Raw genomic sequence first — 17,322 nt, forward strand, 5'->3', positions numbered from 1 at the left:
AATGGAGGTGTTCAGGAAGATCAATTCACAAAATACTTTTTTGAGATTTGACAGCAGTCATCCCAGGCCATTAGTAAAAGGTATACCAAAAAGCCAATTCATGAGACTAAGAAGAATATGTTCTTCAGATGAGACATTCATTTACCATTCCAGGAACCTGACAAAGAGGTTTAGGGAGCGAGGATACGATGAATTGACTGTTAAAAATGCATTTGACAATGCTTTTCAATTAAATCGAGATTGTCTTATTGCTACTTGCGGAGTTAAATCATCCAAAAAGAAGTCAAGGGGAAATTTTATTAAAAAGAACAACCCTTCGAATGACTCTGAATCTCCGTTCTTTATAACAAAATTTAGCAATCAGGCACAACAAGTAAAAAACATCATACGTAGACATTGGAACATTTTAAAACTTGACAATGACCTTATTCCATTCATAGAACAGGGTCCAAAGACAGTTTTCACAAAAGCTAAAACTCTTGCAAATTATCTGTCCCCCAGTCTCTTTTCATCCAATGTTCCAGAAACATCACTTATAAAAACTAAAGGTTTTATCAGATGTGGTAAATGCAGGATCTGTAAATATGCCTGTCCAACTAAAAATGTTGAGGTTAAGAAAATGAAGAAACCTTATGTGATCAGGTCTTTTATAAATTGTAATACACAGTTTGTAATTTACTATATCTGGTGAAGAAAAAGAAAAGGTGATGTATAGTAGCGCTAATGGGAATTAGACAATATACCCTGCTTTGAGGGTGAGCCCTAGTGGTAGAAAGGCAGCCTGATGGTGAACTGATGGTACAATCAGAATAAACAGCATAAAACAAAAAGGGATACCGGCGCCTAATGAGTCCAAATAGTGGAATCCTGGATATCCAGTAGAGATAGCTCATGTCCCAGGATGATCAACAGTCTCTCAGTCTTTAGATGATCAGATAAGACTTCGTTCATGGGAAGTGGAACATGAAATGAAAAAAGAGATATTTAGTGCAACACAGCTTTAACAAATTACACAGACATAAATTTGCAGACTGGCTGACAATGATGACAAGACAGACAGACACACCAAGACAGATAAACACAAAGCAAAGCTAATGATAAAAATTAGTTTAATATAACTAAGTAAGTAAAAATGTTGGACAAAATCTGGAACGCCGCTCCGGTCGGTTAAAACCTGAATAACACTCACAGGATGGCAGATGGTTAATGGCAGTGAACTGGTGTGGACTGTTCTCCACGTGTAGAGGGTCCGCAGAGTGCCCTGGAAGCCGTGCGATCCTTCTGTGTCTCCTGGTTGGCAAGAACCGGAAATGGCGTCTCCGTCGTGTGCTGGAACCGGTAGTGACGTCACCGGATGTGGCGTCAAGGCCTGGCAAATCTCCAACGAAGCCAAAGGAAACCGCAATCCGTGCCTCAATGTCCCTCTATCACTAAGCCACAGCACTCAGCACTTGTACTGCTTATCCAAAAAAAGTGTCCAAACTCAATAAAATGGCCCTACGCGTTACATGTGTCTAAACACACTTCCTCTCACACGTAACGCGTGGAGACACAGAAGGATCGCACGGCTTCCAGGGCACTCTGCGGACCCTCTACACGTGGAGAACAGTCCACACCAGTTCACTGCCAGTTCACTGCCATTAACCATCTGCCGTCCTGTGAGTGTTATTCAGGTTTTAACCGACCGGAGCGGCGTTCCAGATTTTGTCAACATTTTTACTTACTTAGTTATATTAAACTAATTTTTATCATTAGCTTTGCTTTGTGTTTATCTGTCTTGGTGTGTCTGTCTGTCTTGTCATCATTGTCAGACAGTTTGCAAATTTATGTCTGTGTAATTTGTTAAAGCTGTGTTGCACTAAATATCTCTTTTTTCATTTCATGTTCCACTTCCCATGAACGAAGTCCTATCTGATCATCTAAAGACTGAGAGACTGTTGATCATCCTGTTACTATATCTGGTGCAAATGCTCTAAGGGATACATTGGTAAAACAATAAGACCATTAAGACAATGAATAATGGAACATGTTAGGTTTATTAGAATTAAAGACATACAACATCCAGTGTCAAGACATTTTGTAGAATGTCACCAGGGTGGACTTTCAAATTTCAAATTTTTGTCAATTGAGCATATTGAAGTATTAAAGCGAGGTGGTGACAGATTAAAGATTTTAAACAAAAGAGAAATGTATTGGATGTTCTCATTGAATACCATGGTCCCCCATGGAATCAATGTGGACTGGGAATTGCAACATTTTTTGTAATGAATTGCAATAAATGTGCAAATATTTATAAATACAAAGATTGCATATATCTATATATGTTATGTTTTAGTGATCGAGTTGAATGCTTGCCAACAAAAACGACAAATCTAATAAGTGTTTATTACATGGTGCCTCTGGATAGGAATGTTTTTATCTTTATCATCAACACCAATAGTCACCATAGTAATGTATGGATATCATATTACTGCATTATCATTTCGGTTCTGTGCAACAATGTCCTGTTACCATGCAACGGCTTGGATAATTCAGGCAAACAAATGAAAAGTCTTTCTTATTTTTATTAAGAATTTGGTAATATTAATGTGGTTTAACCATTGAAGACTCTAAGTGTATATTTTGTGTATTGTGAGGGTATTTCTACAGCAATTGTGTGTGTTTTTATTCTTTTCACTATAGTGTTGATAGTGGTTTTAACTTTTCTAAACATTATCATGTGGGTCATTTTTTCCTCAATTACAATGATATGCATAAATGAATTATGTACATGAAACTTTGACCCAGTATGTTTTATGTTATTGAGTAATATACCCATTATCTCTCTCTTCCGATTATATGCCCTGAAAATCTGCTTATTTACTTTTCACGATCACCCGTCCTATCAGGCAGTTGATTGGCCAGACGGGCCGTCGCGTCATAGCTGGGAGGATATTCCACCTCCCTTACAATCAAACAGTGCAGCTCAGCTGGCTATGTCTCGGGCTTACGTGCCCCACACTAGCAATGGGGGTGTGACGCTTCCGATTGGCTTTAGTAATGCAGCGTCACAGGGGAGGAGAGAGAATTATGGGTATTTAAGTATGCGATCGGTTGTATTACTTTCTCTTTGATAAAGCGTGGGATACCACGTGAAACGCGTCAGAGTGACCTTTTTGGCTGTTTTTAATGTGCCTATAATACATTTTTGCACCTAGATCTTGGCAGTGCAGTTTTTGAGTTACTATTTGTCTTCAGCTGCAGCAGTTGCACCGCCGTTTCTTCTATCACTCCCTGCACATACACACCCTCCCCTCTCTGTGTCCCAGCTCCAACTGATCTGCAAGCCTCAGCGCGCGAAATGTATTTTTCTACTCAGGGGAAGCCCTACCACGCGATTGGCTGCTGAGGATCACATGTATGGCAGCCCCAGTGGCTGCTGGGTCTTGTAGTCTCCTGTGGAGCTCTTTATCATTGGGGCCACGTGCGCTATGTCTGCTGCGCATGCGCGAGTTTGTAATGGCCGCTGCCGCTCTGCTGCATATGCGCAAACATGTAATGGCCGCCACGGGTCCTCCTGCGCTTGCTGCTCGTGCGCAACCTCGCGCCAACCTCAACATGGCCGCTGGGTTGTAAGCCTCTGCGCATGCGCGAGTACATTAAACATGGCGGCGCTCTGCAAAGGGAGACGGCGGCCATCCAGTCGCCATCCGCATCCATGGCGCAGGTAGGGGAGGGAGAAATGGGGGACTGGGGAGCCAAAGGGGACCTGGCTACACTGTATTATGTATGTCAATTGTTAAAAGATTGAAAATTGATAATATAGAATTTACATACACATATATATATTATTGCATAGCTCATGCAATGTACACAGCGCTATTTCTAACACTTTAATCTCTCTGGTAGTGGTTAAAAGTACAAAAGATCAGTTAACGTTCATTTCCATACACTTTACGGTATATGCTGAAATAATATGCATTGATCATGGTAAATATAAGTGGATATCTGTATGATGGCTTAATATTTAATTCTCCTGTCCCTTAGAAATGTATTTGAAAGAATTGAAACTATATTATAGTATGACGGAAACGCAAACTTTCTTTTTGACTTAATTTTGAAGTAATTTTGAATTATTTAGAAGCTTTTGATGAAATCATGAAAACTCGTTTTATTTCTTCTTCAGCCTGATTTTAGGAAGCCTCGATTTACCATCCGGGTTGAGAACTAAGCAACTTAAGTGTTAAAAGCGTAAAAACTGCTATCTTAACAAGCAAAAATACTTGCGCCGTGTTTCTATAAACTTCTTGTGATAACGGCGTAGAGGGAAAGGAGAACGGCACTCCTGTTCTGTCCTAAAAAACAAACATTTCCATTCCTATTTAGACCTTTTTCAGGGACTGAAACATGATTTGTTTTTGTACAAGACTACAGGAGTGCGTCCCCTGGCAGAATAACTACAGCAGATGCGAGCGTCTCTCTTTCTACAGTAACTACTTATTGAGGGAGGACAGCCAACTTTACATTAAGCACACACTGAGGATGAACCCCACCCTGTTTTTTTAATTTCTATACTGAGAAGCTGCTTGCAAAATAATGCACTAATAACAAGAACCCTGTTATATGTTCTTCTTGGAAACACTAAACAATGTTTGCCAGTTTGCTGAATTTCCTGCAACGTGTCTCTTTAGCTTTATTTAACTTTAACTCTCTGTGCTCCAGGCACCAAAAGGAAATGATCAATTCTGTGGGGTTGAAATTCTCTGTACAGCACTGTATGCACTGCAGCCCTATATAAGAAAATATTGTATTACCATTATAAAAAATTATCATAAATACAGTATATTGTTAGCATTGTTCTGCCTTGTTTATCCCAGTCTCTCAGCTGAAAAACAAGTTGCACAAAACGGATTTAGCAAAGTAAAAATCCCATTGAAAGCAATCTCTTTAAATTCCAGTTTTCTTTGCTAAATCTGGTGCCTTTTTGCGTTAGTTTTGCACTTTGCAGCCTGTGCTAAATAAGGCCGCGCTTATAGTGCGCGTGATGGCGATGCGACCGATGATGTCAATGTCGCCGCTAGCGAAAATTGTAATTCGCTTTCTGGCGACGTCGCGGGCGACCAGGTCTTTGATTGGTTCAGAGGCTGTCACATGTGGCGAGAGCCTCTGAAAAATCAAATTTGACCGTCTTCAAAAGTTCGCATCGCTTCCGTCGCGTCGCACTTACTATAAGCGCACGCGGCAGCGGCAATACATTTGTTTTGTTGCGTTGCCGGCACTATAAGCGCAGCCTAAGCCTCCTCCCTATGCATACTTCTGCCTCTCTCTGCTTTCCAATACTTCTGGTGCAAGCAAAGTAAGCTCAAACCTTAAATATACATATATATATAAACAATAACAAAATAAATATCACCAAGAGGAGATGCAGCTGGTGTGAGAGATTTCGCAATCACTCAAAGTAACTTCGGGAGGAGGACACAAAGCGCAAAAAACTTCCTCTCCATGGTGGAAATAAAACAAGGAATCTCAAATGGGCAGCATATGTAAAGAAAAAAAGAAAGAAAAATAGTGCAACACAATTTAATTATAAAATACAGTCGAGCAAGGAGGCTCCAACACACTCACATGCTCCAGGATAAATAAAAGCATTTTAACCACTCTGGGTTCAGACGTTATGAAATGGACTGCAGTCAGCTGTTATACGTCCTCTGATTCCGCATTCGATCGGCGTCTGACGTCACGGACCGGCTCCCTCAGTTATCCAGCAGTGGCGGGAGGATCATCTGGCCCCGTGGTAGTCAGCGCAACACAAGATATCCAAGCGGGACGGCGCAGCAGCGAAACAGCTGATATCACAGCAGAGAGTCCATAGAAAGAACTGACTGCTTCAACAAGGTCTGAGCGCACAGGAAAACCCTACGCGTTTCATCCAACGTATGGACTTCTTACCTTGGATGAAACGCGTAGGGTTTTCCTGTGCGCTCAGACCTTGTTGAAGCAGTCAGTTCTTTCTATGGACTCTCTGCTGTGATATCAGCTGTTTCGCTGCTGCGCCGTCCCGCTTGGATATCTTGTGTTGCGCTGACTACCACGGGGCCAGATGATCCTCCCGCCACTGCTGGATAACTGAGGGAGCCGGTCCGTGACGTCAGACGCCGATCGAATGCGGAATCAGAGGACGTATAACAGCTGACTGCAGTCCATTTCATAACGTCTGAACCCAGAGTGGTTAAAATGCTTTTATTTATCCTGGAGCATGTGAGTGTGTTGGAGCCTCCTTGCTCGACTGTATTTTATAATTAAATTGTGTTGCACTATTTTTCTTTCTTTTTTTCCAATACTTCTACCTTTTCTTTGGTTATTTACTGTACATTCAGGTTATTATTCAGAAAGGGAAATCATTGTTTCGAATCTGTCAGGCTCCTCTTTTACTAGTCTCTCTCTTCAACAGCTCTCTCTTCCTTCCTCTCTCTCTCTTTATCTATCTCACGTATTCTGTACTTGTATTGCAAATGTCAACAAATAAGTTGAAATATATACTGTATGAATAGTCAATCCTTCTCCCCCCTATTCTCTCTCCTCTGCTCATCTCATTAGGGGTCTTACAGTATAAAGGGCTCCAGCACTACCGTATGTTATGGAGAAAGGGCGACTTTCTCAATCTGTTATTATAGATTCTTTTTTATTATTTTACATTAAACAAAGTGCAAGATTCATAAGAACTAACACATTATTAACATTCAATGTATGTAGAAATATTTAAATCTCAAAAAGTTCCACTGCGTTCTTCATAAAATATCCTAGTTGTGAAACTATATATTATACACACAAATGTATACGTTTATTTATTATAGATCTATGTATCTTGTGCTTTTCCTTGCTGATTCCCGTCTGAGCTTAATTCAATTTGTTTTTATGTCTTTACACAAAACATTAAACTGATCTGAAGTTCAACAACTATTTCCGTCTAATTCCCCAAAATGTCTGTTTGTAATATGTATACAATTGTCTTTTCCTAATGCTGCTGAACTGCCCCCTCTTTCTTTCCATCTCCCCTTTCATTTTCCTCTTTTATTTATTTTCTTCACTTCCATCCTTCCCTTGGCAGTACATTTTTCTGACCCCTGTGAACCCCCTCCCTCAGTATAGGAATCAGCAAAGATACTCACAGTTGTTAGTGAACATAACAGCTGGCTGTTATTCCAAGCACGGGCTGGATGAGGAGCTCAATACACAGGGTTTCTGGTCGGTTTCTGTATGTTTGTGGGTGTCTGAGACCTGTGCCAAGCAGGCAGGTGTGTTCCTCCTCCTCCCACGTGACTGTGTTTCACCTCACCTGGCACCCTGCAAATAAAACATGCACAATTTTTGAAGTGAAACTTCTTAGCTGACACAAATGTGGTTCTTGGGAGACGAAAGTACAGTATCGGAAGTGACGTTATTGTGAGCAAAAGAGGCTGCGCAGCGCATACGCAGCAGCGGCTGGCGCTTGGCGCATCAGCGACCGACACTCGGCGCATCAGCTGCCGACACTCTGCGCATGCGCAGGAGAAGCAGCACACACTTGGGAGACGGAGACACCCACATACGACACACACAGACACACACAGAGAGACACACACACGAGGAATTCACAGTTACTATAAATATAGAAGTGCAACTAGCTAAAATGGGGGGTGCTAAGTCAAATGTCTTTGCGTTTTGTCAATGAAATTGTGCTTTGATTTTTCATTGAAATCCGCATCACAAATACAATTTCTGTGACAAAGAGCATACGTAACCACACTGGCAATCAATGGGTGTATTGGTGTTTGAATTGCATTGTAATGTTTATTGGGGGTAGAGGCTGTGGGTAAAGGGGGCAGTTGCCCCAGGGTGTGTGGTTAGACCTCTGTGAGGATTCAGGAGTCACGCCGCTCATGGCGTGCTCCTCACTTACCTGCAGCTCGGTCTGGGTCTCCCGCGGCTCACATGGACTCCTGCTGCAAACCACCGAGTCCCGTTGCTCCTATGCGCGTGCGCGCATGTCAGCTTCCTTCTTCTGCCCTCGGATCAGGGCGTGGGTCCGCGCACGCAGCCACAGGCGCTGCTACACGGAGGCGCGGCCACACGGAGGCGCACCCGCCTCTTAAAGGCACAGTATCCTTTTCTAATGCCACAATACAATACTCCAATTCTTCTGACGTCTACAGCTCCTCCTCCAGGAACTCATCTAGACCTATCCCTGTCTCAGCCTGGCCCATTCACACACCCCTACCTTACTACTCTGCCATTGGACCCTCTTGCCTATATATACCCTACGGATTCACTAACTCGTCGGCTGAGCATAGAACCAGTTGTTCTCATCACTCTCTGCCTCCCTAGTTCTGTTTTGCAGACTTCCTCGTGTACTGAACCGGCTTCCGCTACGTCTTCCTGCACCTCTGGCATCCCGAACCTGGCATACGGCTACACGACTCTCCGCACCTCTGGCATTCCGATCCTGGCTTATGGTAAACGATTACGTCCCTCTCTCTAACCCCGGACTTGGCAAACGGCACCCTCTACCAACCGTACCTCTCCTACCCCGATCCGGAATCCCAGACCAATCTACTCTCAAGACGTGCCCTCGTGGCTGTGGGTGGCGTTCTAACCTTTCCCACCTCGGCACCGCGGTCCCGTCTCGTTTGTGGTGAGCACTTCCTTACATTATGCTCAGCCCAACAAACATGGACCCCGCTGAGGTGGAGCGCACTTTAAATGCCCATACTACTCTTTTTACCAGACTAGAGACTTATTTGGAACAAGCGGACAGGCGGATGGATACGTTGCAGCAAAGCGTACACTCCCTTACGGTTCAAGTTCGAGCACTCACTCGGCAAACTTCACCCGTGGCTTCCTCTGCACCTGCTAATCCATTTCCTACACCTCCGTTTGCTCTGGAACCTCGTATTCCACCCCCCAAACACTATGCTGGGGACCCCCAAGGATGTCGGGGCTTCCTTAACCAATGCCTCATCCAATTTCGTCTCTCTCCCTCTCGCTTTGTCTCTTCAGTTTCCAGGGTTGGCTATATCCTGGCTCTTCTCACCGACCAGGCACTGGCGTGGGCTTCACCCATCTGGGAACAACAGGGCCCTCTCACACAGGACATCGATCTCTTCGTCGAGGAGTTCAGAAGAGTCTTCGACACCCCTGCACGGAAATTAACGGCAGCCTCTTCTCTTCATCACATAACCCAGGGAGATCGTACTGTCGCCGGGTATGCTGTGGAGTTCCGCACTCTTGCCGCTGAGACAGGTTGGAATAATGAAGCACTATCTTCTGCATTTTGGCAGGGTTTGTCTGAATCCCTGAAGGATGAGCTCGCTGCGTGGGATCGTCCCACTGATCTGGAGGAGTTGATCACTCTGTCTGTTCGTGTGGATCAGCGTCTACAGGAGCGAAGATACGAACGTTCTCGTTACCGTCAACGGGTTTCAAGAAATCTTGCTCCTTCTTTCAGTCCTCCGGCTCCTCCTTCCGAGAACATTCCTGAACCAATGCAGTTGGGAGGTAACAAGCTGTCTCCTGGCGAGAAACAACGTCGGCGCAATGCCGGTCTCTGCATGTACTGTGGCAATTCCAGTCATACTTTACCCCAGTGTCCTCACAAGCCGGGAAACGCCAACTCCAATGAGATCCCGGAGAGTTTCGTTGGGAATCCTTACCCTTTCTCCTATCATCAGTCACGTACTCCACACCAGGATAATGTTGCCTATAACACTGTCTGGGGAGGGGTTCCACGCTCAAGCAGAGGTATTCATTGATTCCAGTTCCGCAGGCAACTTCATCGATGAGACTTTCATTAGACGGAACAGTATATCCCCTTGTCAACAAGAGGACGCCTGTAGGTCTGGAGGCCATTGACAGTCGACCTCTACAGCCGGCATTTATCACGCTTCAGACGGGGCCTCTCCTGCTGCAGTTCTTCGACGGCCATTCAGAGTTCATTACCCTCGATGTGATCCACTCTCCTTCTGCTGACCTGATTTTGGGCCTTCCCTGGCTTCAACTTCATAACCCTCGCATCGATTGGACGAATGAGGAACCTATCCAGTGGTCCACTGCGTGTGCCAAGACCTGTACCAGGATTTCCCAGAGGATTGGTGGCTTGTCTACCCTGCCAGAGAAGATCGACTCTCTACCTTCTGTGTACTGGGAGTTCCGTGATGTGTTCGACAAGGCACGTTCCGAGGTGCTACCCCCGCACCGCTCCTTCGATTGTCCCATTGATCTACTTCCTGGGGCTCCGCTTCCCAGAGGACGATCCTATCCTCTATCTCTCCCAGAGACGAAGGCTATGAACACTTACATCGCTGAAAACTTAGAGAGGGGTTTCATCAGAAAATCTTCCTCCCCTGTTGGAGCAGGCTTCTTCTTTGTCAAGAAGAAGGACGGTTCTCTCCGTCCATGCATAGACTACCGGGGTTTGAATAATATCACACGCAAGAATCGCTACCCTCTGCCTTTGATTCCGGAACTCTTCGACCGCCTCCAGGGAGCAACTATCTTTTCTAAACTGGATCTAAGAGGTGCCTACAATTTAGTAAGGATACGAGAGGGGGACGAGTGGAAGACTGCTTTTAACACCCATGACGGCCACTATGAATACCTGGTTATGCCGTTCGGTCTGTGCAACGCACCAGCAGTTTTCCAGGATTTTGTCAACGAGATTTTTCGGGACATTCTTAACACATTTCTTATTGTTTACTTAGATGACATCCTCATCTTTTCTAAATCCGCTCAAGAACACATCAAACACGTTCAACAAGTGCTGTTACGTCTTCGGGAGAACCATCTCTTTGCGAAATTGGAGAAATGTCAATTTCACCTCAAATCGGTGGCGTTTTTGGGTTACGTTATCTCGGACTCCGGTTTCAATATGGATCCAGAAAAACTTACGGCTATTTTGGACTGGCCTCGTCCGACCACTCTCAAAGCCGTGCAACGCTTTTTAGGTTTTGCAAACTATTATCGACGTTTCATCCGCAATTTTTCCTCTACTGTATCTCCCATAACTGCTCTCACTAAGAAAGGTGCAGATCCTTCTTCATGGTCTGAAACCGCCATAGGGGCGTTTGATCTGCTAAAAAGGCTTTTGTGTCTGCCCCCATCCTCACCCACCCAGATCCTAAACTCCCATTTACCTTGGAGGTAGATGCATCGGACATCGGGGCTGGGGCTGTTTGTCCCAGAGAACATCTCCCTTAGCCAGACTGCACCCATGTGCCTTCTTCTCGAAGAAATTTTCGTCCGCAGAACGGAATTATGATGTCGGGAACCGGGAGCTTTTGGCGATCAAATTGGCTTTAGAAGAGTGGAGACACTTCTTAGAGGGTACTGACACACCTATTACCATTCTTACGGACCATAAGAACCTTCTCTACCTAGAAGGGGCACGTCGTTTGAACTCTCGACAAGCTCGCTGGGCATTATTTTTTTCACGATTTAATTTTCTCATCTCCTTCATTCCTGGCTCCAAGAATCTAAAGGCGGACGCCCTATCTCGACAGTTCCTTGCGGAGGACAGGTCTGAAGAGCAGCTTGAGTCTATTATTCCCTCTAGGTGTATCCTGTCCGCTAACTCCTTTGATATCATGGGCAAGATTCAATCCGAGCAATCACAGACTCCTGGGGGGCTCAAGGTTCCGGAGGGAAGACTCTACATGGCACCCCATCACCGCAAAAAGGTTCTCGAGTGGTGTCATTCCTCTAAATCGGCAGGACATCCTGGGATACGGAAGACCAACGACCTTGTTCAACGTACCTTCTGGTGGCCAGAGAGGGCTAAAGATGTGGAGGAGTTTGTCAAAGCATGTAGCACTTGCGCTCACAACAAAGTACCTCGGGTCAGACCTGCAGGGCTTCTTCTTCCTTTACCCATTCCAGACCGTCCCTGGAACCATATTTCTATGGACTTCATTGTAGAGCTTCTAGACTCCAAAGGGAAAAATACGATTCTTGTGGTCATTGACCGTTTTTCCAAACAGAAGCACCTTGTTCCTTTCAGGGGTCTTCCGAATTCCTCCAGGCTGGCGGATGTTTTCATCCAGGACATTTTTCGTCTTCACGGAGTACCTTCTACCATTGTCTCTGATCGTGGGTCTCAATTCGTGTCAAGATTTTGGCGTGCCTTTTCCCGAAAATTGGGGATTTCACTTCAGTTCTCCTCAGGATACCATCCCCAGACCAATGGGCAGACAGAGAGGGCCAACCAAAACCTGGAACAGTACCTTCGATGTTTTATAACCGATACACAGGAGGACTGGGTGGATCTGCTCCCTTGGGCTGAGTTTGCTCTGAACTCTCTTCGCAATGACTCTACCCAAGAATCTCCATTCTTTATAAATTATGGATTTCATCCTTCTCGGTTACCCTTCTCCTCCCTATCCTCAGGGGTACCAGCGGTGGACAAGCGCGTCTCCCGGCTGAAGGTCTTATGGTCCAAGATTCAGGAGAACTTAAAGGTGGCCACAGGGAGACAGAAACTCCAGGCAGATCGCCTTCGACGCCAAGTGCCGGAGTTCGCCCCAGGAGACAGGGTGTGGCTTTCTTCCAGGAATATCCGACTAAAGGTTCCTACCATGAAGCTTGCTCCCAAATTCCTCGGTCCCTTTCCCGTGGTTAGGACGGTTAATCCTGTGGCTTACGAGCTACGCCTCCCACCTTCAATGAAGATACCTTCGGTCTTCCATGGGTCTTTACTCAAACCAGTGTTTCAGAGTCCTCGCTTTTCCAAGAATACTTCTCCTCCACTTCCGATTATGATTCAAGGTCAACAGGAGTACGAGGTCCAGTTTGTCCTGGATTCTAGGATTTCCAGAGGAGGAGTACAATACCTGGTTCACTGGAGGGGGTTCGGACCAGAGGAACGTTCATGGATTCCCCACCGGGATCTTCATGCACCTCGTCTTCTCCAGGCTTTTCATCGTAAGAATCCCTCCAAGCCTTGTCATGGACGCCCAGAGGTTGCCCCTGAAGGGGGGGGGGGGGTACTGTGAGGATTCAGGAGTCACGCCACTCACGGCGTGCTCCTCACTTACCTGCAGCTCGGTCTGGGTCTCCCGCGGCTCACATGGACTCCTGCTGCAAACCACCGAGTACCGTTGCTCCTATGCGCGCGCGCACGTCAGCTTCCTTCTTCTGCCCTCGGATCAGGGCGTAGGTCCGTGCACGCAGCCACAGGCGCTGCTACACGGAGGCGTGGCCACACGGAGGCGCACCCGCCTCTTAAAGGCACAGTATCCTTTTCTAATGCCACAATACAATACTCCAATTCTTCTGACGTCTACAGCTCCTCCTCCAGGAACTCATCTAGACCTATCCCTGTCTCAGCCTGGCCCATTCACACACCCCTACCTTACTACTCTGCCATTGGACCCTCTTGCCTATATATACCCTACGGATTCACTAACTCGTCGGCTGAGCATAGAACCAGTTGTTCTCATCACTCTCTGCCTCCCTAGTTCTGTTTTGCAGACTTCTTCGTGTACTGAACCGGCTTCCGCTACGTCTTCCTGCACCTCTGGCATCCCGAACCTGGCATACGGCTACACGACTCTCCGCACCTCTGGCATTCCGATCCTGGCTTACGGTAAACGATTACGTCCCTCTCTCTAACCCCGGACTTGGCAAACGGCACCCTCTACCAACCGTACCTCTCCTACCACGATCCGGAATCCCAGACCAATCTACTCTCAAGACGTGCCCTCGTGGCTGTGGGTGGCGTTCTAACCTTTCCCACCTCGGCACCGCGGTCCCGTCTCATTTGTGGTGAGCACTTCCTTACAACCTCTCAGGTGGGTAGTGGGAGGGGTTAACCCTTTCATTACCATAGCGGTTACTACCACTAAGGTAATGAAGGGGTTAATCTCTCCCGCAACCTTGCCGGTAGGCCTAAGCAACCACCCTGGGGCAACTTTCTCCTTCACCCACCCCCTCAACCCTCAATAAACCATGTACTCTGGCTTAGGAGGACTGGTAGGGGTGCCTTCATTGACTTGGCGACTAGTTTCTAAGGTAATTAAGCTTCTTTTATTTTGATAACATAGAATTGAAGCAGAGGGTCTATGGAGCTGAACCGCATTCATTTCAGCCTCGTTGACGCTCTGCTTCCCGAGTTACAGGCCCCGTTATCTCTCTGCATTGTTTAAATGTCCCGCTCACGTAGGCTGTGACGCAGGAGAATTTAAACATGGCAGCGATACCGGGACCCCATAATGGGGCATGTAACTCGGGATCAGGGGTCCCTGAGGCTAAAAATCATGCGGTGGAGCTTCTGAGACCCCCTGCTTCAATACGAAAATAAAATGAAAGCCGTGCGATTGCCTGTTAGAGGCGTGCAGGTAGAGCGACAGATTGAGTCTCACTCTACTGCGCATTTCTATCAGACAGGTGCCGTCTGGTAGAATTCACACAGCGCGTTACCTTTCAGACACAGGGATCCCCGCTATGTTAATCCCGATGAGCCATTGCCGACTGCTATGGAGTGTGCGCCGCGGACTGTCAAAGCATTGACATGGTTGACCAACACATTCTCGCAGCCGCATGACAGACCATAGCGCTGCATCTGTAGTGTGTGTTTAAAGGTCTCGGCACCAAAATATCCCCCTCCTGAGCCTATGGTAGCCCACAGAGAGAATCAGTGTCTCTTCAGTCTCCAACAGTGTGCATGTGCTCCTTCATGTTTAGAGCGGCCGTGTCCCCACTCAGTGCAGGACTGCAAAATGATCATCGATGCAAAGATGTCCTCTGAATTAAGGTACATGTTATCTCAGGATATCCTGAATCTAAGTCTGTGTCTAAGTCCCCAGGACATACTTGAAAACGAGAGGTAACTCTCAATGTGTTTCTTTGTGGTATAACATTTTATAAATAAAATAAAAGTCTGCAACACACCCGACAGCACTTAACAATTGGTTTAATATGTTGGCACACGGGCACGCACTAACGCTCTATTCTTCTGTATGTTTCTTCTGCGACAAAATCACTTACAGCAACGCTTTATATAAAGCACTCTTGGGGGTTCATGCAGTAAGCAGCGGAAAAAAGCATTAGCCAGTTTAGCAATTCGCCATGTTTTTGGCGTGTTAAACTGGCTGTATGCTGTAAGGGGCGAATCCCTGGTGAATGAATGCGCCACCACCATTTGATGAAATGGCGTGTAACCGGTGGCGGGATGGCTTCTTGGCGAGAAGCTGCAGAGAAGCCATCCCCTGCCGAGTTGTGTTTGCAGCATAGAGAGATCCGCTGCTCTCTCGGCGCAAACATCAGCACATTAAAAATTATTTTTAAAACCATTTTTATTCATAGTGTACATGTGCAGGTGGTCTCCAGAGCTGAACCGCATTGGTTTCAGGTCAGGGGACCCCCTGCTTCCCGAGATACAGCCCCCTTTATGAGGTGCCAGTATCCCTCTGCGTTTAAAGGTCCCGATCACGTGACCGCGGCCTGTAAACCAAGCAGAGGGATACCGGCACCCCCTAAAGGGGCCTGTATCTCGGGGAGCAGGGGGTCCCCGGACCTAAAACCAAAGGGCTTCAGCTCCAGAGACCCTCTGCACATCTACACTATGAGTAAAACACACACATCAATAAAGACTCGTTCCTTACCTTACATGGTATCTGCTATGGTAGCGAAGCAGCATTAATATTTATTTAATAATACTGTACAGTGAGCAGGGGGTCCCCCGAGCTGAACCGCATCACTTTGTGGACCAGGGACCCCCTGCTTCCCCAGTTACAGGCCCCGGTATGTGTGATCGGATGGGCAGTGTCGCCGCCATGTTTATAGCGTCCAATACGCTACATGCCCGCAATAAACATGGCGTCCACACTATTGCCGATGCCCCAAACCGGGGCCTGTAACTCGGGAAGCAGGGGGTCTCTGAGCCACAAATCAATGCGGTTCAGCTCAGGGGGCCTCCTGCTCCCGCACAATATTATTAAAATACATTAATGCTGCTTCATTACCATAGCGGATAGCCGCTAAGCCAATGAAGGGGTTAACGCATAATAGCATGTTTATTGGGGACAAATGCCCCCAATAAACATAGCAGCAATACACAACATACAATACAGTAATGGGCACAATGACTATTATCCACAAATGGATAATAGTGCAGTTGTCCATTTAAAACACATACAGAACAATAAAGACATTAAATACATATAGCACTCACCCATGTGCGGCTGCCACGATGAAGGCCATCCTCATCTTTATCCTGCCCATGCCCCATCCGCTTCTGCAAAACAGACACAAGAATTAAAACCTCCAATGTAATGTCCAATAACACCTTCATCACCATAGCGGTTATTAACCGCTACAGTCATTAAGGGGTTAACCCACCATCACCCACATACCCTCCCACACTAACCCCCCCAGCCCCTGAGGCCTAACCTCCCTCACCCGCTACCCACAAGGGAGTCCTACCACATACCCTTGGGGCCAATACCCCCTCCCCCCAACACATACAGTACAATAATGTGCCAAATAACTATTATCCACATAGGGATAATACATTATTTGGCCATTATTAAAAACATTAAATACCGTTGTAAAATAAAGAAAATTCTACTAACCTCATCAATAAGAAGGCTCCGTCGCCAGCATCATCCTTGGGGTCCGTTGCCAAAATAATAAATAGCCAATACATATCAATACCATTCACATACCAATGAACCCCTTAATCACCTTATCGGGTACTAACCTCAAAGGTAATTAAGGGGTGAAGCCATCCTGCAATGGCAACACCACTTATGCATAACATCCTCAATTAATTAAAAAGCAATTTCCTAAACAAATCTCATGTAATCATTCAATCTGAAGCCTCAAATGCCACTTAAAACATTGCATTTACAGTGTATACATGTAGCATAACATGTAAGCTACATGTACACGCTGCAAATCAATGTTAACAATACAATAATCCAACTAAAATAGCCTGACATCACAAGAACTATATTATTTAATCTAATAAAGTCACCATCAATGAATTAACAGACATGAATTACATCCCTAAACAATTAAAATACCATCCATACCAATTACACAATTAACTATAGCTATCGTTACAGAGAACAAGTTCAAAACCTACAAAAAAGGACACCAAAAATTAAAATATACTAAAGCAAGCCTCTCCATAACCTAGAGTACAGCATAGAAGCCCAAAAATTACATCTCTCTAATAATAAAATACATTTAACACACATCTATGCATAGCAGCATAGCCACAATCATTACAATACAGTAAGTCTTACATACAGTTACAGTAAGTCATCATTTTTTTTTACATCGGCCAAAACACATGGTTTTCACTGCCCA

At 45.7% G+C, this 17,322-nt stretch overlaps 2 protein-coding genes and 1 long non-coding RNA gene across 6 annotated transcripts in view; 1 reads left to right on the top strand and 2 right to left on the bottom strand.

Annotated features, from left to right (window-relative positions):
• The window catches only part of LOC142472073 (histo-blood group ABO system transferase-like), a 44,739-nt gene extending 37,483 nt beyond the window's left edge, over nt 1–7,256 (bottom strand). The window contains exon 1 of the mRNA XM_075578793.1: nt 7,149–7,256. Coding sequence (XP_075434908.1) covers nt 7,149–7,164 — 16 coding nt within the window. The 5' untranslated portion in view covers nt 7,165–7,256. The remainder of the gene's footprint in view (nt 1–7,148) is intronic.
• Nucleotides 1–17,322, bottom strand: part of LOC142472072 (histo-blood group ABO system transferase-like) — a 178,775-nt gene that overhangs the window by 110,358 nt on the left and 51,095 nt on the right. The window lies entirely within an intron of this gene.
• Nucleotides 1–17,322, top strand: part of LOC142472078 (uncharacterized) — a 172,124-nt gene that overhangs the window by 78,308 nt on the left and 76,494 nt on the right. The gene's annotated exons all lie outside the window — the stretch shown is intronic.

This window comes from Ascaphus truei, chromosome 21 (genome assembly GCF_040206685.1).
Source record: "Ascaphus truei isolate aAscTru1 chromosome 21, aAscTru1.hap1, whole genome shotgun sequence".
Classification (NCBI taxonomy): Eukaryota; Metazoa; Chordata; class Amphibia; order Anura; family Ascaphidae; genus Ascaphus; species Ascaphus truei.